The 21660-nt window shown below is 47.2% G+C and overlaps 1 protein-coding gene and 1 non-coding gene across 5 annotated transcripts in view; both read right to left on the bottom strand.

Annotated features, from left to right (window-relative positions):
* Window positions 1-21660, bottom strand: part of upf2 (UPF2 regulator of nonsense mediated mRNA decay) — a 73077-nt gene that overhangs the window by 13547 nt on the left and 37870 nt on the right. For all 4 annotated transcript variants that reach the window (XM_078419472.1, XM_078419469.1, XM_078419470.1 and 1 more), the window contains exons 16-21: window positions 19458-19733; window positions 18014-18197; window positions 14246-14400; window positions 12950-13048; window positions 12129-12227; window positions 6026-6196 (exon numbers count right to left, since the gene is read on the bottom strand). In XM_078419472.1, the coding sequence (XP_078275598.1) occupies window positions 6026-6196; window positions 12129-12227; window positions 12950-13048; window positions 14246-14400; window positions 18014-18197; window positions 19458-19733 (984 nt within the window). The remainder of the gene's footprint in view (window positions 1-6025; window positions 6197-12128; window positions 12228-12949; window positions 13049-14245; window positions 14401-18013; window positions 18198-19457; window positions 19734-21660) is intronic.
* LOC144605148 (U1 spliceosomal RNA) lies at window positions 16376-16536 on the bottom strand. The gene has a single exon (XR_013548823.1). It is a non-coding gene; the product is annotated as a U1 spliceosomal RNA (small nuclear RNA).

The raw sequence follows: 21660 nt of genomic DNA, 5'->3' as shown, positions 1-21660 counted from the left end.
GTGCAGGTTTGTAGATTAATTGGCTTGGTATAAATGTAAAATGTAAAATTGTCTCCAGTGTGTGTAGGATAGTGTTAGTGTGCGGGGATCGCTGATCGGTGCGGACTCGGTGGGCCTGTTTCCACACTGCATCTCTAAATTAAACTAAATTGCTATGAAGAGGAGTATAAATGGTGCAAGTAAAAGCAGGAAATTATCCAGCAATTTCCTCTCTGGCTGGCTAGAGAACAGCCACTTTATTGAATGGCAAACATGATCCGAGATCCACAATCACCCTCATGACTTTGTAAAGATACGACTGCTTGTCACTCGAGGCAAGGTACAGTTATATAAATTCCTTTAATGTGTGAAAAAACGCTTATCTTGTAGGTCCACTATTGGCAGATTGGCAAGAGGAATAAAGCTGCAGCAGGTATGTTAAAGTAGAACCAAGCCTTCGATGAGTGGAGATACGCTGCCATAACACAATGCAAGAAGGGCGTGTCAGAATTGGGACTCTGTAATCACAGCGTCTCAAAACAGGAATTTTTATTCTATTTTCGATTGGTTTGAGTCATACCTCAACAATGCTGCCAGGAAATCAGCGCTGGATAAAATGAATAGGTGGTGTTTCGGGTCGAGACCTTTCGTCAGACTGAGAGTCAGGGGAAAGGGAAACGAGAGACATAGACGATGATGTAGAGAGATATAGAACACATGAATGATAGATATGCAAAAAAGGAACGATGATAAAGGAAACAGGCCATCGGTAGCTGTGTTTTAGTTTCTTTTTTAGATTTAGAGATACAGCGCAGAAACAGGCCCTTCGGCCCACCGGGTCCGCGCCGCCCAGCGATCCCCGCACACTAACACTATCCTACACCCACTAGGGACAATTTTTACATTTGCCCAGCCAATTAACCTATATACCTGTATGTATTTGGAGTGTGGGAGGAAACCGAAGATATCGGAGAAAACCCACGCAGGTCACGGGGAGAATGTACAAACTCCGTACAGATGGCACTCGTAGTCAGGATCGAACCTGAATCTCTGGCGCTGCATTCGCTGTGAGGCAGCAACTCTACCGCTTCTCTAGTTCTGCCTGACCCGCAGAGTTACTCCAGCATTTTGTGTCTATCTTCAGGTTAAACTAGTATCTACAGTTCCTTCTTACACAGAAAATCATTGCTACTGCCTTCCCTGCTTTGCCTCACCATTATATATTTTTTTGCCTTCCCCGATCTAGCCTGGGGCCTTGTCATGCATGCTACTTCCCGGCAATATCAATTGAAGATACAGCACCAGCTTCCCCACATTGCCTGGTTCAGCTGGAAAAGGTGCCTTGCCTAATCCGGCCCGTCACTCATCTCCCAATATAGATTTCGCAGCCTTTAGAGGTGCAGCAGGGAGCAGGCCCTTTGGCCCACCCAGTCCACACCGACCATCGATCACCCGTTCACACAAGGGGCAATATACAGAGGGCTAATCAACCTACAAACACGCACGTCTTTGTGATGTGGGAGGAAACCGGAGCACCCGGAGGAAACCCATGTGGTCACAGGGAGAACGTGCAAATTCAACAACAGTTCAACAGAGCTTTATTTGTCATTCGGTACCAAGGTACCGAACGAAACTACATAGCAGTCACACAAAAAAAAGAACACAAGACACATGACCCCAACACAAACGTCCATCACAGTGACTCCAAACACCCCCTCACTGTGATGGAGGCAACAAAACTTCCACTCTCTTCCCCATGCCCACGGACAGACAGCTCGTCCCCGACCGACCCGCACAGTCCCCGCAAGGGGATGGGAGTCCCCGCGGCCGAGTCGCACCGGGCGCTGAAACGTCCACACACAGGGTGGCACCGAGCTCAGGATGGAAACTGTGTCTCTGGCGCTGTGAGGCAGCTGGCCTACCCACTGCGCCACTAATGCTGCCCCCTAATCATTAATAAAACCTTTACCAGCTAAAGTCCCTCATCTGTCCGACCATCAGTTCATGATTTCTCCATTCCCCTCCCTCCACCCCTAAAATTTTCCATCTTTCTTTGAGTTTGAAACTTCTCTTTTCAATTTTTTTCAAGTTTTGTTCACCTACCCTAATACCTCTTTGGCGACCCTCGGACTATCTTAGATCGGACATTACTGGCTTTACCTTGCACTAAATGTTAGTCCCTTATCATGTATCTGTACAGTGTAAAGGGCTCAATTGTGATCGTGTGTTGTCTTTCCGCTGACTGGCTAGCACGCGACAAAAGCTTTTCACTGTACCTCGGTACCCGTGACAGTAAACTACACTGAACTCAACCCCCCTATAAATGGCCAGGCATCGACTTTGATAATGTGCCTTGGAAAATTTGCTTTAGAGAGCCAAAGGTCTCAAAATGGTTTAACACCGAGATGATAGCTTGAAAACTGTACAAGACAAACAGTCCGCACATTGCACTGTCAAGTGCTATTTTCTATTTAAGTTTCCACAGTGAAACCGGAGAAACAGCTTTTGCCCAGCCCTAACCTTCCTGTAGTCAACTATGAGCAGAAGTGCCTTCTATAGAGCTTTCTCCATGGCTGACAAAAGAACCCTTGTTTTTTTGTCTCGTTAAAACATCATTTATAAGTAGTCAGTGGCCTCAAAACTTTGGAATCTGTCAAACCAGAAAAATCTGTATTTAAAAAGGAATTTACTCCTAGGTGCCAGGAGAACGCACCCTTTTAGAAAACAGCAGAAACACCTACAGAACAAAGTGCAGCTTCATTGCTCAGACTCAGAAGCCTAATTGAATCATTTTGTTAAAATTCAGCGTTAATAAGCTTGAAAACAAAAAAAACTGTCCCACAACCACCCACAACTAGTTTGGTAAATGTTCAGAATGGATGTGCAAAAGGTTGGAAGCATCTTTTGGAGATCCATCTACTTACCTACCTTCAGTTAAGAGTCATGCAGCAGGGAAACAAACGGGGCCTTCAGCCCAACTCGCCCATGGCCACCAAGATGCCCCATCTCTATTAGTGCCATCTGTCCATGCCTGGCCTCTAATCCTAGAAATGCTGCTACAGTACCTTCCTCAACTACCTCCTCTGGCAGCTCGTTCCATACACCCACCACTCTTTGTGTGAAACAGTTGCCCCGCTGGTTCCTATTTAATCTTTCCTCTCTCATCTTAAACCTATGTCCTGTTTCCTGATTCCCCTACTCTGGGTAAAACACTATACATTCAGAATGAGGCCCACTGCAAATTGGAGGAACAGTACCTCATATTTCACTTGGGCGGCTTGCAGCCCAAAGGTATGAACATTGACTTCTCTAACTTTAGATAGTTTCTCTGTCCCTCTCATCCCTTCCCCTCCCTCCCCCCTCCCAGATCTCCCTCTATCTTCCTGTCTCCCCCTATATCCTTCCTTTGTCCCGCCCCCCTGACATCAGTCTGAAGAAGGTCACCCATTCCTTCGCTCCAGAGAAGCTGCCTGACGTGCTGAGTTACTCCAGCATTTTGTGATACATTCACCTTATCTATATTCCCCTCATGTTTTTATACACCCGTCATCCTCCTGCGCTCCAAAGAATAAAGTCCTAGCTAGCCTGCTCAGCCTCTCCCTGCAGCTAAGGCTCTTGAGTACTGGCAACATCTTCGTAAATCTTCTCTGCACCCTTTCCAGCTTAACATCCTTCTTATAGCAAGTTGACCCAAACTGAACACAATACTCCAAATGGGACTCACCAACATCTTGTACAACTGTGACATAACATTCCAACTTCTATACTCAATATTGATTTATTCACAAAAAGCTGGAGTAACTCAGCAGGTCAGGCAGCATCTCGGGAGAGAAGGAATGGGTGACGTTTCGGGTCGAGACCCTTCTTCAGACTGATGTCGGGGGTGGGACAAAGGAAGGATATAGGTGGAGACAGGAAGATAGAGGGAGATTTGGGAAGGAGGAGGGGAAGGGAGGGACAGAGGAGCTATCTGAAGTTGGAGAAGTCGACGTTCATACCACCGGGCTGCAAACTGCCCAGGCGAAATATGAGGTGCTGCTCCTCCAATTTCCGGCGGGCCTCACTATGGCACTGGAGGAGGCCCATGACAGAGAGGTCAGACTGGGAATGGGAGGGGGAGTTAAAGTGCTGGGCCACCGGGAGATCAGTTTTGTTAATGCGGACCGAGCGCAGGTGTTCAGCGAAGCGATCGCCGAGCCTGTGCTTGGTTTCGCCGATATAAATAAGTTGACATCTAGAGCAGCGGATGCAATAGATGAGGTTGGAGGAGGTGCAGGTGAACCTCTGTCTCACCTGGAAAGACTGTTTGGGTCCTTTGATGGAGTTGAGGGGGGAGGTAAAGGGACAGGTGTTGCATCTCGTGCGGTTGCAAGGGAAAGTGCCCGGGGTTGGGGTGGTTTGGGTAGGAAGGGACCAGGGAGTTACGGAGGGAACGGTCTCTGCGGAACGCAGAGAGGGGAGGGGATGGAAAGATATGGCCAGTGGTGGGGTCCCATTGTATACTCAATACCCTGATTGGTAAAGGTCAATGTCCCGAAAGCATAATTGACCATCGTATGTACCTGTGACACCACTTTCAGGGAATGATGTACCTGCACTCATAGATCCCTCTGCTCTACAAAACCCCTCAGGGCCTTGTCATTCATTGTAAAGGCTCAGCCATGCTTTGACATCACAAAATGCATTACCTTGCACTTATCGACGTTAAATCCATTAGCCATTCCTCAGCCCATTCTGCAGCTAATCATAAAATGGAGTCCCCGTAAATCAGACCTGCTACTACGAGAGTGGACATCTTGTGCATTGTAGATACATGCTCATTTTTAACCAGTAAACACTGCATCACTACTATATGCATCACCATCCTGTAACTAGTCAGCCTTTGATCAGGCCAGTCAAATGCTTTCTTTTACATTTAAACAGTTTTAAACAATTAAGGTCAGGAACTAGAACTTCACCACAATTTATTTTGAAGTCTTTAAAATGATGTATTGAATCAGCGGCATGGTGGCGCAGCAGTAGAGTTGCTGCCTCACAGCGCCAGAGACCCAGGTTCAATCCTGACTTCGGGCGCTGTCTGTTCAGTTTGTACGTTCTCCCCACAACCACGTGGGTTTTCTCCGGGTGCTCCGGTTTCCTCCCACACTCCAAAGACTTGCAGGTTTGTAGGTTAATTGGCCCTCTGTAAATTGCCCTTGGTGTGTAGTGAGTGGATGAGAAAGTGGGATAACATAGAACTAGTCTGAACAAGTGATGGATGGTCGGCATGGACTAGGTGGGCCGAAGGGCCTGTTTGTCAAGCTGGGTCATTCAATCAATATAGAGATAGAATATTGTGAATAATGTAGCAAAGACTAATCTATAAAATTAATTTAAACTTTGACACTGTACTAACAGGTAGACACAAAATGCTGGAGTAACTCAGCGGGTCAGGCAGCATCTTGGGAGAGAAGGAATGGGTGGCGTTTCGGGTCGAGACCCTTCTTCAGACCTGAAACGTTACCCATTCCTTCTCTCCCGAGATGATGCCTGACCCGCTGAGTTACTCTAGCATTTTGTGTCTACCTTCGATCTAAACCAGCATCTGCAGTTTTTTTCCTACAGGATACTTCAGGTTGGACAGGTAAAGGACAGGTGAAGGACAGGTGAAGTGACGTCAAGACGTCCTTAACCCCATTGTAGGGGAAGTGAAGAACTCAGATGCCGGAAACTAAAATAAGGTCATTGTGGACCTTGGGATTAAATAGGACAGTGAAACACCAAAACTGAAGGTAAACACAAAATGCTGCTGTAACTCAGCGGGACAGGCAGCATCTCGGGAGAGAAGGAATGGGTGACCCGAAGGTCTCGACCCAAAATGTCACCCATTCCTTCTCTCCCGAGATGCTGCCTGACCCGCTGAGTTACTCCAGCATTTTGTGTCTACCTTCGGTTTAGACCAGCACCTGCAGTTTTCCCCATACACCAAAACTGGTTCAGTTCAGTGTGCAAGGTAATACCACGCCCAACCGTGCTACAGGAGGAGCGTTATAGATGAGGACAGTACCTGTTGTTTGTTGCCTCTCCTGGTGAGCATGACAAACTGCATAGTTTCCGAATTTTCAGAGTCCCCTTCACCGCCTCCCTGTGGCGGGGGTCCCTTCTTCAGCTGGCTTTTCAGCTGGAGTGGAATAGCCACGTCCAACTGGTGCACCTTCACCGACTCGCCAGTTCGCTGCTGTATGAAAATGGAAAAATCATTTCAGTGCAATTTGTTCTTAAACTTCACCTTCAATTTGCAGCTTCTTTTTTTTTTGCCAAGGTAACAGATAGCAGTGGGATAAAGCTATCAGAGTCACACAGCACGAAAACAGGCCCTTCAGCCCAACTTGCCCCTGCCAAAACAATGAACTGTTGGCTTACAAAATAAGACACTAAGTGCTGGAGTAATTCAGCGGGTCAGGCAGCATCTCTGGAGAACATGGATAGGTGACGTTTCACAGAGTGCTGGAGTAACTCAGCAGGTCAGGCAGCATCTCTGGAGAACATGGATAGGTGACGTTTCACAGAGTGCTGGAGTAACTCAGCAGGTCAGGCAGCATCTCTGGAGAACATGGATAGGTGACGTTTCAACACAGGGACGCTTCTTCAGAAGAAGGGGTCCTGCTTGGAAACATCACATAGAAACATAGAAAATAGGTGCAGGAGTAGGCCATTCGGCCCTTCGAGCCTGCACCGCCATTCAATATGATCATGGCTGATCATTCAGCTCAGTAGCCTGTACCTGCCTTCTCTCCATACCCCCTGATCCCTTTAGCAAAAAGGGCCACATCTAACTCCCTCTTAAATATAGCCAATGAACTGGCCTCAACTACCTTCTGTGGCAGAGAATTCCACAGACTCACCACTCTCTGTGTGAAGAAATGTTTTCTCATCTCGGTCCTAAAAGACTTCCCCCTTATCCTTAAGCTGTGACCCCTGGTTCTGGACTCCCCCAACATCGGGAACAATCTTCCCGCATCTAGCCTCTACAACCCCTTAAGAATTTTATATGTTTCTATAAGATCCCCCCTCAGTCTTCTAAATTCCAGCGAGTACAAGCCCAGTCTATCCAGTCTTTCCTCATATGTAAGTCCCGCCATCCCAGGGATCAATCTGGTGAACCTTCTCTGTACTCCCTCTAAGGCAAGAACGTCTTTCCTCAGGTTAGGAGACCAAAACTGCACACAATACTCCAGGTGCGGTCTCACCAAGGCCCTGTACAACTGCAGCAGAACCTCCCTGCTCCTAAACTCAAATCCTCTTGCTATGAATGCCAACATACCATTCGCTTTCTTCACTGCCTGCTGCACCTGCATGCTTGCTTTCAATGACTGGTGCACCATGACACCCAGGTCACGTTGCATCTCCCCTTCTCCCAATCGGTCACCATTCAGGTAATACTCTGCTTTCCTGTTCGTGCCGCCAAAGTGGATACATTTATCCACATTATATTGCATCTGCCATGCATTTGCCCACTCGCCTAATCTATCCAAGTCACTCTGCAGCCTCCTAGCATCCTCCTCACAGCTAACACTGCCACCCAGCTTCGTGTCATCCGCAAACTTAGAGATGTTGCATTCAATTCCCTCGTCCAAACTATGTTCTCCTGTGAAATTATGCTACTCCAGCACTTTGTCTCTTCTCTTGTCCATGACGATCAACATGCCCCATCTACACTAGTCCCACGCCCACGCCCACGTTTGCCCCTCTAAACGCTCACTAGCCACGTACCAGTCCAAATGTCTTTTAGATATTAGACAAAAGGTGCAGGAGTAGGCCATTCGGCCCTTCGAGCCAGCACCGCAATTCAATGTGATCATGGCTGATCATTCTCAATCAGTACCCCGTTCCTGCCTTCTCCCCATACCCCCTGACTCCGCTATCCTTAAGAGCTCTATCTAGCTCCCTCTTGAATGCATTCAGAGAATTGGCCTCCACTGCCTTCTGAGGCAGAGAATTCCACAGATTCACAACTCTCTGACTGAAAAAGTTTTTCCTCATCTCCTCTCTAAATGGCCTACCCCTTATTCTCAAACTGTGGCCCCTTGTTCTGGACTCCCCCAACATTGGGAACATGTTTTCTGCCTCTAAAGTGTCCAACCCCTTAATAATCTTATACGTTTCGATAAGATCCCCTCTCATCCTTCTAAATTCCAGTGTATACAAGCCTAGTCGCTCCAGTCTTTCAACATATGACAGGTATGTAGGTTAATTGGCTGGGTAAATGTAAAAATTGTCCCTAGTGGGTGTAGGATAGTGTTAATGTACGGGGATCGCTGGGCGGCACGGACTTGGAGGGCCGAAAAGGCCTGTTTCCGGCTGTATATATATGATATGATAGTCCCGCCATTTCGGGAATTAACCTAGTAAACCTACGCTGCACGCCCTCAATAGCAAGAATATCCTTCCTCAAATTTGGAGACTAAAACTGCACACAGTACTCCAGGTGCGGTCTCACTAGGGCCCTGTACAACTGCAGAAGGACCTCTTTGCTCCTATACTCAACTCCTCTTGTTATGAAGGCCAACATTCCATTGGCTTTCTTCACTGCCTGCTGTACCTGCATGCTTCCTTTCAGTGACTGATGCACTAGGACACCCAGATCTCGCTGTGGCGGCGCCTAACGGCAGCGGCTGACTAGCAGTCTGTCCGTCTTTTTTTTTTTCCCTTTTTTTGTTGTGTGTCGGTGTTGGAATGGTTTTTATATATTTTTTTTGGTTGTGTATGTGTGGGAGGGGGTGGTGGTGTGGGAGGGGGTGGTGGTGTGGGAGGGGGTGGTGGTGTGGGTGGGTGGGTGTGTGGGGGGGGAACTTTTCTCTTCCTCACGGCGCGGGGTGCGGCTCGGCTGCGGGGCCTAACATCGCCCGGTGCGGCTCGGCCGCTGGACTTTACATCACCCGGTGCGGCTTGGCCGCTGGACTTTACATCCCGGTGCGGCTTGGCCGCTGGACTTTACATCCCGGTGCGGCTTGGCCGCTGGACTTTACATCCCGGTGCGGCTTGGTCGCTGGACTTAACAGTGCCCGGTGCAGCTCGGCTGCGGGGCTTAACATCGCCCGGTGCAGCTCGGCTGCGGGGCTTAACATCGCCCGGTGCAGCTCGGCTGCGGGGCTTTTCATCGTGGTGCAGCTCGGCTGCGGGGCTTTTCATCGCTGGTGCGGCTCGGCTGCGGACTTGACATCGCCCGGTGCGGCTCGACCACGGGACTTAGCTGCGCAAGGCTTGGTCGCGGGCCTTTCATCGCCCGGTTCGGCCGCGAGACGTTTCAGCGCCCGGTGCGGGGACTGTGCGGGTCGGTCGGGGACGAGCTGTCTGTCCGTGGGCGTGGGGAAGAGAGTGGAAGTTTTGTTGCCTCCATCACAGTGAGGGGGTGTTTGGAGTCACTATGATGGATGTTTGTGTTGGGGTTATGTGTCTTGTGTTCTTTTTTTTTTCTATGACTGCTATGTAGTTTCGTTCGGTACTTCGGTACCGAACAACAAATAAAGCTCTGTTATACCTGTTATACCCTTTCCTAACTTATTATAGTACCTGCTTCAAATAGCTCCTCTGGCAGCTTGCTCCATATACCCACCAGGCATATCAGCATTAATTGTGTATGTTATATTGGCACTTCAACATCTAATCTGTGACTACTTGCAGATAAAGTCGGCTCATTCAAATGAGACTAGACATTCCACTCGCAGTATAGATATGGTTCAAGCCAGAGTCATAATTCTTAGTCATAGGTAAGAGTCCACTGATGCGATCCTTAATAAGGTCATTGACTTTAGAGACACAGCGTGCAAACAGGCCCTGCGGCCCACAGAGTCCACAACGACCAGTGATCACCCCGCACACTAGCTTGATCCTACACAATTTACAATTTTCACTGAAGCCAATTAACTTGCAAACCTGCGCGTCTTTGGAGTGTAGAGCTGCTGCCTCACAGCGCCACAGACCCGGGTTCCACCCTGACGTGCTCTCTGTGGGGTTTTTCCGGGTGCCCGGGTTTCCTCCCACACTCCAAAGACAATAGACAATAGGTGCAGGAGGAGGCCATTCGGCCCTTTCGAGCGAGCACCGCCATTCAATGTGATCATGGCTGATCATTCTCAATCAGTACCCCGTTCCTGCCTTCTCCCCATACCCCCTGACTCCGCTATCCTTAAGAGCTCTATCTAGCTCTCTCTTGAATGCATTCAGAGAATTGGCCTCCATTGCCTTCTGAGGCAGAGAATTCCACAGATTCACAACTCTCTGACTGAAAAAGGTTTTCCTCGTCTCCATTTTAAATGGCCTACCCCTTATTCTTAAACTGTGGCCCCTTGTTCTGGACTCCCCCAACATTGGGAACATGTTTCCTGCCTCTAACGTGTCCAACCCCTTAATAATCTTATACGTTTCGATAAGATCTACGGGTTTGTACTTTAATTGGCTTTGGTAAAAATTGTAAATTGTCCCTCGTTTATGGATGATGATAATGAACGGGGATCAATGATCGGCGTGGACTGGGTGGGCCGAAGGGCCTGTTATTTTGCGCTGTAAACTAAACGGAATCTTTAAACTGATCTAAACCAAAAGTGACATTTATTTCCTTCCAAGGTCTGGAGTTAAACATAGAGAAAAAAAAAGAAAGTATTTCTAATTTCAGGTTCTCTTACAATTTTACAACGATGCGGGAAAACATAAAAAATGTTAAAGATCAAGTTATCAGAGCGTCCATTCAGAATCCCGCTCACGTTTTGGAACGTTGCTAAAAATAGCAGAATTGGACCTGGAGGTTGTAACATAAACAAAACACCGGCTACATAAAACACAGACTTACTCACTTGGCAAGGCAAATGTGGCTTTAACCTGCCAATTACTGTACACTGCACTCTTGACATAATTACCCCACAAGCTGGCAGGCTGTGGTGATTTTAGACAACACCCCTTGCCTGTTAAATTTAATTTGAATTTCTTTAAAAACAATTGCTCAAGTCATAGATAACGAGTTGTGCCGCACAGAAACAGGCCCTTCGGTGGCGAGTCTGTGGGATTCTTTGCCACAGAAGGTTGTGGAGGCCAAGTCAGTGGATATTTTTAGGGCAGAGATAGATTATTGATCAGTACAGGTGTCAGAGGTTATGGGGTGAAGGCAGGAGAATGGGGTGAGGAGGGAGAGAGATAGATCAGCCACGATTGAATGGCGGGGTAGACTTGATGGGCCGAATAGCCTGATTTTACTCCTATTCCTTTTGACTTTCGGTCTAACTTACCCACGTCGAACAAAATGCCTGGTCCTATTTGCCCACATTTAACCTATTTCCTGAATCTTCCATGTGCCTGTGCAAATGCCTTGGGATTGTTACTGGACCTCAACGTCTCCTCTGACAGCTCGTTCCATACACCCACCACCCTCTGTGTGAAAAAGCTGCCCCTCAGGTTCCTATTAAATCTTTCCCCTGTCACCTACGTTCTCTGGTTCTTGATTCCCTGACCCTTGCATTCATCAAATTATTAAGGTCCGAGGAGCGAGCGATGGATCTCCTTAAATGATCAGCCCTTCAAAATTACACTTTTCCTTCCACATCCCAAAGACGTGTGGGTCTGCAGGTTCATTGGCCTTCTGTAAAATTGCCCCAGGCGGGTAGGGAGTGGATGAGAAAGTGGGATAAGATAGAACTTATGAAAACGTATCAAATTATAAAAGGACTGGACAAGCTAGATGCAGGAAAAATGTTCCCAATGTTGGGTGAGTCCAGAACCAGGGGCCACAGTCTTAGAATAAAGGGGAGGCCATTTAAAACTGAGGTGAGAAAAAACTTTTTCACCCAGAGAGTTGTGAATTTGTGGAATTCTCTGCCACAGAGGGCAGTGGAGGCCAAGTCACTGGATGGATTTAAGAGAGAGTTAGATAGAGCTCTAGGGGCTAGTGGAATCAAAGGATATGGGGAGAAGGCAGGCACGAGGTATTGATTGGGGACGATCAGCCACGATCACAATGAATGGCGGTGCTGGCTCGAATGGCCGAATGGCCTCCTCCTGCACCTACTTTCTATGTTCCTGACTTGCGTGAACGGGTGATCGATGGTCGGCGTGGACTCGGTGGGCCGAAGAGCCCGTTTCCATGCTGTATCGCTAAACATAATAATATCTTGGGGTACCTGCAGATTCTCCAGCATCATTTTATCCAATGCCTGGATGAATTCTTCATCTTCTGCACAAGGAAGGTGCTTCAGTCCTCCGCCTTTGATCATTACCTCCTGGATCACACAAATAACAAGGAGTACTTTGTCACCCAACAACAAATACATACGTTTTTAATAATCCTACTCTCTGTGAAAACATGTTGGAAACCAAGTGAAGAAATTACCATAAATCCATACTTTTCAATAAAAAGGGATAGAGTTGAGAGCATAGAGTGAAGGGGTAAGTGACATCGTGTTGTTACTTTCGACGATTTTAATCCACGATTTAACATTCGCAAAACATTCTGTATTTAAAAATCGATAGTTAAACCTCATCTGCCATTTCTCACAGCTAAATTAGACTGAAGAAAGACTAATGACTAAGAAAGAGTCATGGAGTCAGACAGCAGGGAAACAGGCCCTTCGGCCCAACATGCCCACGTCAACCAACATGCCCCATCTCTACTAGTCCCACTTGCCCACGTTTGGCTCATACCCCTCTACACCTCTCCCATCCATGCAAATGTACAAATGTCTTTTAAATGTTGCTATAAAAGAAATATACATAATTTGAGTGGAATATCAGGCAAACGGATGGGCTTCTGTAATCCTATAGAATCAGCTGCTGTGATTTTATCAACTTCCACGATGTCTCAATGTATAAGATCATGAGAGGATTAGATAGAGTAAAGGCACAGTGTCTTTGATTCTTTTTAGGAAATACATCTGTGATCGTGGTGCAACCTCACTGTGAAGAAGGGGCAAGTATTCCAGACTGTCCACCCGCTCACACTCACGTTGTTATCCTCATCAGTCTCATTTTCTTTATTGGAGTCCGTCAGGTAGTCTGTGTTTTCCTCCTCCTCTTCATCTTCTACCTCATTCTCAGATGCATCCTAAAAGAGAAAAAGGGATTTTTTTCAAGGGATGTGGGGAGAAGGCAGGAACGGGGTACTGATTTTGGATGATCAGCCATGATCACATTGAATGGCGGTGCTGGCTCGAAGGGCCGAATGGCCTCCTCCTGCACTTGTTTTCTATGTTTCCATGTTTCCTTATAAAAACTGTTAGTAAAGCAATAATTCATCTCAATTAGCTGCTGTAAGCAGTGATGCTATTTTGAAATAATGTGACTCAATGATTTAACTACTGTGTAGGAAAGAACTGCAGATGCTGGTTTAAATACCAGGGGGTATGGAGAGAAGGCAGGTACGGGATACTGAGTTGAATGATCAGCCATGATCATATTGAATGGCGGTGCAGGCTCGAAGGGCCGAATGGCCTACTCCTGCACCTATTTTCTATGTTTCTATAGACACAAAATGCTGCAGTAACTTAGCGGGTCAGGCAGCATCTCTGGAGAAAAGGAATAGATGACGTTCTGGGTTGAGACCCTTCTTCAGACTCCAGACTACCAAACTGAGTAACTAGGTTACATAATGAATTAACTACCAAAGAGACTGATAACAAAGTTTTAGAATAAGTCGATGACATGGCATCAAAACTCTCAAGTACTAACCGACTTGTCAGTGATTTCAGCGAAAATTAGGTCGCCGGAGAAGCATCGACAGTGTGGGAATGTCGCGATGTTTCCGAAGACGCTGTAATCTCAACCAGACTCGGCATTGCCGTCGGGTAAAAGAAAAATTTGGCGATCTGCTACGACATTGACAGTCGCTGGCAGTCGCCTAAAGTGGGACAGGCCCTTTACCATGCACTAAACGTTACTCCCTTTATCCTGTATCTGTACACTGTGGGCAGCTTGATAATAATCATGTACAGGTGCTCCTCAACTTATGATGCGGTCACGTTCCGAGAAACCCATCGAAAATAAAAAATATCGTCCGTCAAAATGCATTGAATACACGCGATCACGTGGTGGGTGGCTGAAATATCGCAACGTCGAAATATCGCAAGTCGAAGCATCATAAGCTGGGAAGCATCGTGTAGTTTTCCGCTGACTGGCTAGCACACAACAAATAGCTTTTCACTGTACCCGGGCACACGTGACAAGAGTCTAAACTAAACTAAAGCATGAATCAGTGGAAGCAACCATTCATTTTGGACAGGGATTGGACGCACAGCGATCCTACCTCTTCTTCGTGTTCGTTCATTTCACTTTCATTGCCAGACTGTTCCTCGGTCTCTGCTCCACCCTCCTCCTCCTCATCATCCTCATCCTCATCCTGGTTCTCGTCTCCATCACCCAGCTTATCCGACTTGGAATCTTTCCCATCGATAGCAAGCCCTAGGAAAGAACAGCAGACCAATCACACCAACGCTATTGCCAGTAACAGGAGACGCATGCAACGGTAGACGCTGCAATCCTGAGCAAATCACAAAGTGCTGGAGTAGCTCAGCAGGTCAGGCAGCATCTGTGGCGGGAAAGGAGAGGTGATGTTTTGGATCAGGACCCCATCCAGCAGAATCTGGCAATCATGTATCTATCCTGAAGGGAATGGGCAGGCTAGATGCAGGAAAAATGTTCCCCATGTTGGGGGAGTCCAGAATCAGGGGTCGCAGTTTAAGAATCAGGAGTCGCAGTTTAAGAATAAGGGGTCGGCCATTTAGGACTGAGATGAGGAAAACTTCTTCACCCAGAGAGTTGTGAATCTGTGGAATTCTCTGCCACAGAAGGCAGTGGAGGCCAATTCACTGGATGTTTTCAAGAAAGAGTTAGATTTAGTTCTTACGGCCAACGGAATCAAGGGAAAAAGCAGGAACGGGGTACTGATTTTGGCTGATCAGCCATAATCATATTAACTGGTGGTGCTTGCTCGAAGGGCACCTATTTTCTATACTTCTACGTTTCTGTACACTGTAAATGACTCGATTGTAATAATATACTGTCTTTTCGCTGACTGGAAAGCATGCAACAAAAGCTTTTCACTGTACCTCGGTACACATGACAATAACCTGTTCCAACTATAATCAAAGTGTTATGCAAAGAAAGAAAGGGATGCATCTGAATGAATGAGTGATACTTTATCATCCCACGTGGCATGTCACCGTGAGATTCTTTACTTTGCTTTACAAGAACGCAAAGAGTCGCCAAATTCAGGGAAAAGTTGCAACGTTTTCTTTTGGCATTTATTCATTCCGACGCTTCCTTGACCCACTGAGTTACTCCAGCACTTTGTGTCTTTTCTTCCCTGTTCATGAGTTCTAGGAGCAGAATTAGACCATTCGGCCCATCAGGTCTACTGTGCCATTCAATCGTGGCTGATCTATCTTTCCTTCTCAACCCCATTTTCCTGCCTTCTGCCCTTAACCCTTGAATAGGGAAGTATCGGAATTATTCCAAGAAGCTAATCTGAACCATCTGACCGTTACTATAGACAATAGGTGCAGGAGGAGGCCATTCGGCCCTTCGAGCCAGCACCGCCATTCAATTTGATCACGGCTGATCATTCTCAATCAGTACCCCGTTCCTGCCTTCTCCCCATACTCCGCTATCCTTAAGAGCTCTATCTAGCTCTCTCTTGAATGCATTTAGAGAATGCATGCAATGTAACTGCTTGCAATGTTACTCTAATTGACAAATTAGGAAAGGTTATGGGATCAGAGTGCAAGCTTCACAGTTGCTGACCTAGTTTGAGTTTTGTTTGTGGTATCCTTTGAAAGACGACCAAGATGAAAGATATAATTTTTTTTTAATGCATTTGCCAGAAAATGATCAATGTCGTTATCAAAGTCTATCCCAATTGGATAGCGAAACCATGATTTCTCGATCCATAAATGCCTGGAATAAAAATTATTTTAATCTTATGTAAGAGCACTGGGTAATTACTACTTACCCAGTAGATATTTGTTTAAAGCAAATAGATGTTTTAGCTGTGTAGGAAGGAACTGCAAATGCTGGTTTAAACCGAAGATAGACACAAAATGTTGGAGTAAATCAGCGGGGCAGGCAGCAACTTTAGTTTAGTTTAGAGATACAACGCGGAAACAGGCCCTATCAGCCCAGCGATCCCCGCACATTAACACCATCCTACACACACTAGGGACAATTTTTACATTGACACAAAGCCAATTAACCTACAAACCTGCACGTCTTTGGAGTGTGGGAGGAAACCGAAGATCTCGGAGAAAACTCACGCAGGTCACGGGGAGAACGGACAAGCTCCGTACAGACAGCCCCGGCAGTCAGGATGGAACCCGGGTCTCTGGCGCTGCATTCGCTGTAAGGCAGCAACTCTACCGCTGCACCACCGTGACCGCCCATGAGCATGAACGCGATACCCCACTACCACAAATGTCGCAGTCGAGTGCCCGCATCTAGGGTCATGGCAGGCAGCGTCAGCACACACAGAGTGCAATGGGATAGCCTCGTCCTGGGAGATCTGCCATCGTGACCACTGACTCTCCCCTCCCAGGTAAGTATAACTCTGGAGACAAGGAATGGGTGACGTTTCAGGCCGAGACCCTTCATCAGATGTTTTAGTTGTTTTCTTTAAATAATTCAAAAGCAACGAAAAACAGGCGGCAATTGATGGGAGCACATTTTCAGCTCTTTAGTGTTCTGCGAGAAACCTGAAATATTTGAGAGAGAAATCTTCTGAGAACTTAACATACTGTATATCGTTCACTGCATAAATGCAACAATGTCCTGGCACATGCTTGGGCGCGGTTGCCAGCTATTGTAATAAAAGAGCTTTGTGAAATTCCTTCCCCACCCTCACTGAATCTATGAGATAAAGAACAAGAGCTCTTTCAATAGTTTGTTTCCATTAACAATGACCCGAATTAGCATTGACGAACAACCACCCTGCCAGCTCATTCATCATAATCCCTGCATTAACTCTCAACATGGACGTGAAAGATTATATATAGAACGCTTGCCAAAAAGCATCCAAATACCAGAAGCAAGGAACTTGACACAAAAGTGGGTGGTATTGTAGATAGTGAAGATGGTTGATGGAATTTAATACAGAGAAATGTAATGTGTTGCATTTTGTGCAACAAAAGGTGTTGCAAAAAAATACTTACATAGTACTGGATGTACTATGTAATCCAGTACATTACAGCGGGTCAGGCAGCATCTCTGGAGAACATGGATAGGTGACATTTCACAGAGTGCTGGAGTAACTCAGTGGGTCAGGCAGCATCTCTGGAGAACATAGATAGGTGACGTTCCACAGAGTGCTGGAGTAACTCAGCGGGTCAGGCAGCATCTCTGGAGAACATGGATAGGTGACGTTCCACAGAGTGCTGGAGTAACTCAGCGGGTCAGGCAGCATCCTTGGAGAACATGGATAGGTGACGTTTCACAGAGTGCTGGAGTAACTCAGCGGGTCAGGCAGCATCCCTGGAGAACATGGACAAGTTACTCTTCAGGTTGGGACCTTCCCTCAGATTGTCAGATGGGCCCCGACCCAAAACATCACCTTTAGGCTTCAGAGATACAGCGCAGAAACAGGCTCACCAAAGGTCTACCAGAGATGCCGTCTGACTCACTGAGTTACTCCAGCACTCTGGGGATTTCTTTAAAATGCTAAAAGTCAAATTGGTTGAAGAGCAGTAAAAAGCTACAGGGGTACATTGGAAAACCACCTATATCTCTCGGGCAAAATTTGTAGGAAAGAACTGCAGATGCTGGTTTAAATCGAAGGTGGACACAAAATGCTGGAGTAACTCAGCGGGTCAGGCAGCATTTCTGGAGAGAAGGAATGGGGGACATTTCGGGTCGAGACCCTTCTTCAGACTTCTATATCTCTCGTTTCCCTCTCCTCTACCTCACAGTCTGAAGAAGGGTCTCAACCCGAAGCATCACCTGTTACTTTTCTCCAGAGATGCTGCCTGACCGGCTGAATTACTCCAGCCTTTTGTGTCTCTCAGAATACAGGCCGTGGCTTGCTTACCCAGTTTGATCAGAAATTCGCGTTCGAGTTCCTGCACTTGCTTGACCGCCTCTTCAAGGGAGACGCAGAACTTCACCTTTGGCCGCAACAGCTCGAGGATATCACTTATCATGTAGTCGACGTCGATGGGGAAAGGGTGATCCTTCGTCCACACGTCCAGACACTTCTTCCACCAGATGTAACGCTGCAGCGGGTAAACGATCACAGGAAAACAATCACGACTATTCATCCAAAATCAGATCCAGCAGTAGATTTTAGATTTTTGTAGATTTAGAGATACAGCACGGAAACAGGCCCTTCGGCCCACCGAGTCCGCGCAGCCCAGCGATCCCCGCACACTAACACTATCCTACACACACTAGGGACAATTTTTACATTTACCCAGCCAATTAACCTACATACCTGTATGTCTTTGTAGTAGCTGAATATACAAAGGAACCCTCCACACAAACTATGTACCTGCACCCCCTCCACACAAACCATGTACCTGCACCCCTAGGTCCCTCTGCTCACTCTCCAATCCCCAAATTAGTTTAGGAAGGAACTGCAGATGTTGGTTTAAACCAAAGATAGACACAAAAAGCTGGAGTAACTCCAGATTTTCATTAGCTTGGAATGCCAAATTGGAAACTTTGACACACACACACTACGGCCAATCTGTGCCAAACCTTTGAAAATACTGAAGATAAACACAGTGCTGGAGTAACTCAGAGGGTCAGGCAGCATCTCTGGAGAAAAAGGATGGGTGACATTTCGGGTTGAGACCCTTCGTCAGACTGAGAGTCAGGGGAGGGGGAAACAAGAGGCACGAAAAGGAACAAAGAACAAATGAATGAAAGGGATGAAAAGAACAAATAAAAGCCAGCACGGATGATAGAGTTCAAGTTCATAAGAGATAGGAGCAGAATCAGACCATTTGGCCCATCAAGTCTACTCTCCCCCATTAAATCATGGCTGATCTATCTTTCCCTCTCATTCTCCTGCCTTCTCCCCATATCCCCCGACACCCATACTAATCAAGAACCGATCTATCTCTGCCTTAAAAATATCCATTGACTTGGCCTCCACAACCGTCTGTGGCAATGAATTCCACAGATTCACCACCCTCTGACTAAAGAAATTCCTCCTCATCTCCTTCCTCTAAAGGTACGTCCTATTATTCTGAGGCTGTGCCCTCTGGTCCTCGACTCTCCCACTAGTGGAAACATCCTCTCCACATCCACTCTACCCAGGCCGCTCACTATTCTGTAAGTTTCAATGAGGTTTCCCACCACCTCATCCTTCTAAACTCCAGCGAGTACAGGACCTATGGAAGGGTGGAGCCCACAATGGTCCATTGTTGGCTGTGGAAGAGGTGATAACGGCGGGATACGAAGAGTGGAACTAAGCAGGGTTGCACACTGACTGACTGATGTGGTGTGAAAGTGGCGCAATAGAAGGTCACCTGGAAGTACACGAGGAAGCAGTCAAGCTTTCGCTTGCTGGAGCCTCTGTCGAAGTACTGGCCGCAGGTGTCCAGCAGGGTGCAGACCAGCCGGATGCGGAAGAGGTGCTCGGGTGGGTCGAGCGGCGTGGCGCTGCCGTCCGCACTTATCCCAAACGTGATGAAGGAATACAGAATCCGGAAAATGACGGTGGACTCCACCATCCTGTAGTTGTACAGCTCTCCGAGGAACTTCACACTGCTGATCCGCCTCTGGTTGAATTTAGGCTGGTTGACCTGAAAAAGAAAGACCGTCTCGTTTTAAGTTGGCGGATGCCAGGTTCATACGAAAACACCGTGGAAATTCCCCGCTGCCTCACGGCGCCAGAGACCCCGGTCTGACTCCAACCTCGGATTCTGTCTGCGCGTGGAGTTTGCACGTTCCCTGTGACCGTACCGGTTTCGTTCCATACCCCAAAGACGTGAGGTGTAGGCCTCTTCCACTGTCAGAGTGAGGCCCAGCGCACATTGCAGGGACCGCACCTAGTTTACACCCCAGCGGTATGAACATTGACTTCTCTAACTTCAGGTAGTCCCTGCTTCCCCTCTCTATCCCCTCCCCCTTCCCAGTTCCCCCACTAGTCTTCCTGTCTCCGACTACATCCTATCTTTGTGCCGCCCCCTCCCCTGACATCAGTCTGAAGAAGGGTCTCGACCCGAAATGTCGCCCATTCCATCTCTCCAGCGATGCTGCCTGACCCGCTGAGTTACTCCAGCATTTTCCGTCTACCTGAGGATTTGTAGGTGATGTGTGTTCTGCGAATTATTGCCCACATTTTGAAACCCCATCAGCAACTTTTCAGAGTGAGGACAATCTTCTTTCGTTGGATGCAAAATGGCTATGCACACTAAATAACACCAGGAAGATGAAGGGCACACTGACAATATGACCACAGTGTGCCACATAAGTGTTGCCTGACAGGGCTGCATCCCATCAGTAGATTGCATCCATTTCTAAAACCAAAGACCCCACGCTTCCACTCTCACCGCTGGATATTATGTTAAAGGGCAGATCTTAGTTTAGTTTAGAGACACATCGCAGAAACAGCCCCTTCGGCCCATCGAGTCCGCGCCGACCAGCGATCCCCGTGCAGTATCGGTATCTACGCACACTAGGGACAATTTACAATTTTATCTATGTCAATTAACCTATAAACCTGGATGTCTTTGGAGCGTGGGGGGAGGAGACGAAAAATAATGGAGAAAACCCATGCAGGTCACGGGGAGAACGTACAAACAACACCCGTAATCAAGATGGAACCCGGGTCTCTGGCGCTGTGAGTCTACCGCTGTGCCACCATGCTGTCAAATGTGAATTATCAGTATCAGTGGCCCTGGTTAGCACGTAACAAAAGCCTTTCACTGTACCTCGGTACTTGTGACAATAATAAACTAAACTAAATCAAACAAAAGTAATTCTTCAGCTGATAAGAGTTGCTGCCTCACAGTGCCAGACACCTGGCGTCAATCCTGACTACAGGTGCTGTCTGTACGGAGTGACCTGCGTGGGTTTTCTCCGGGTGCTCCGGTTTCCTCCCACACTCCAAAGACGTGCAGGTTTGTAGACTAATTGGCTTCGGTAAAATTGTAAATTGTCCCTAGAGTGTGTGGGATAGTGCTAGTGTACGGGGATCGCTGGTCGGCACGGACACAGTAGGCCGAAGGGCCTGTTTCCACGCTCTATCTCTAAACCAAATCAAAAAAGAAAACAGAGAGAAGGGTATAAAATGAGAAAATTACCATTTGCATTCTCTAAAAGATGAAATGAAAACACTTGATCTCATTTCACTGCCATTATCATAATAATATTCAAATACACATTAGCAGTTTTTAGTTTAGTTTAGAGATACAGCACGGAAACAGACCCTTCGGCCCACCAAGTCCACGCCGACCAGCGATCCCCTGCACATTAACATTACCCTGCACACACTAGGGACAATGTTTACACTTATACCAAGCCAATTAACCTATAAACCTGTACATCTTTGGAGTGTGGGAGGAAACCAAAGATCTCGGAGAAAACCCACGCAGGTCACGGGGGGAACAAACAAGCTCCATGCAGACAGCGCCCGTAGTCGGGATGGAACGAGGGTCTCTGGCGCTGTGAGGCAGCAACTCTGCCGCTGCGCCACCGTGCTGATCTGAAAAGCAGTGTGTATTAGGG

The sequence above is a fragment of the Rhinoraja longicauda genome, chromosome 23 (genome assembly GCF_053455715.1).
Source record: "Rhinoraja longicauda isolate Sanriku21f chromosome 23, sRhiLon1.1, whole genome shotgun sequence".
NCBI classification, from domain to species: Eukaryota; Metazoa; Chordata; class Chondrichthyes; order Rajiformes; family Arhynchobatidae; genus Rhinoraja; species Rhinoraja longicauda.
This window is presented reverse-complemented; position numbering and strand designations above follow the sequence as displayed.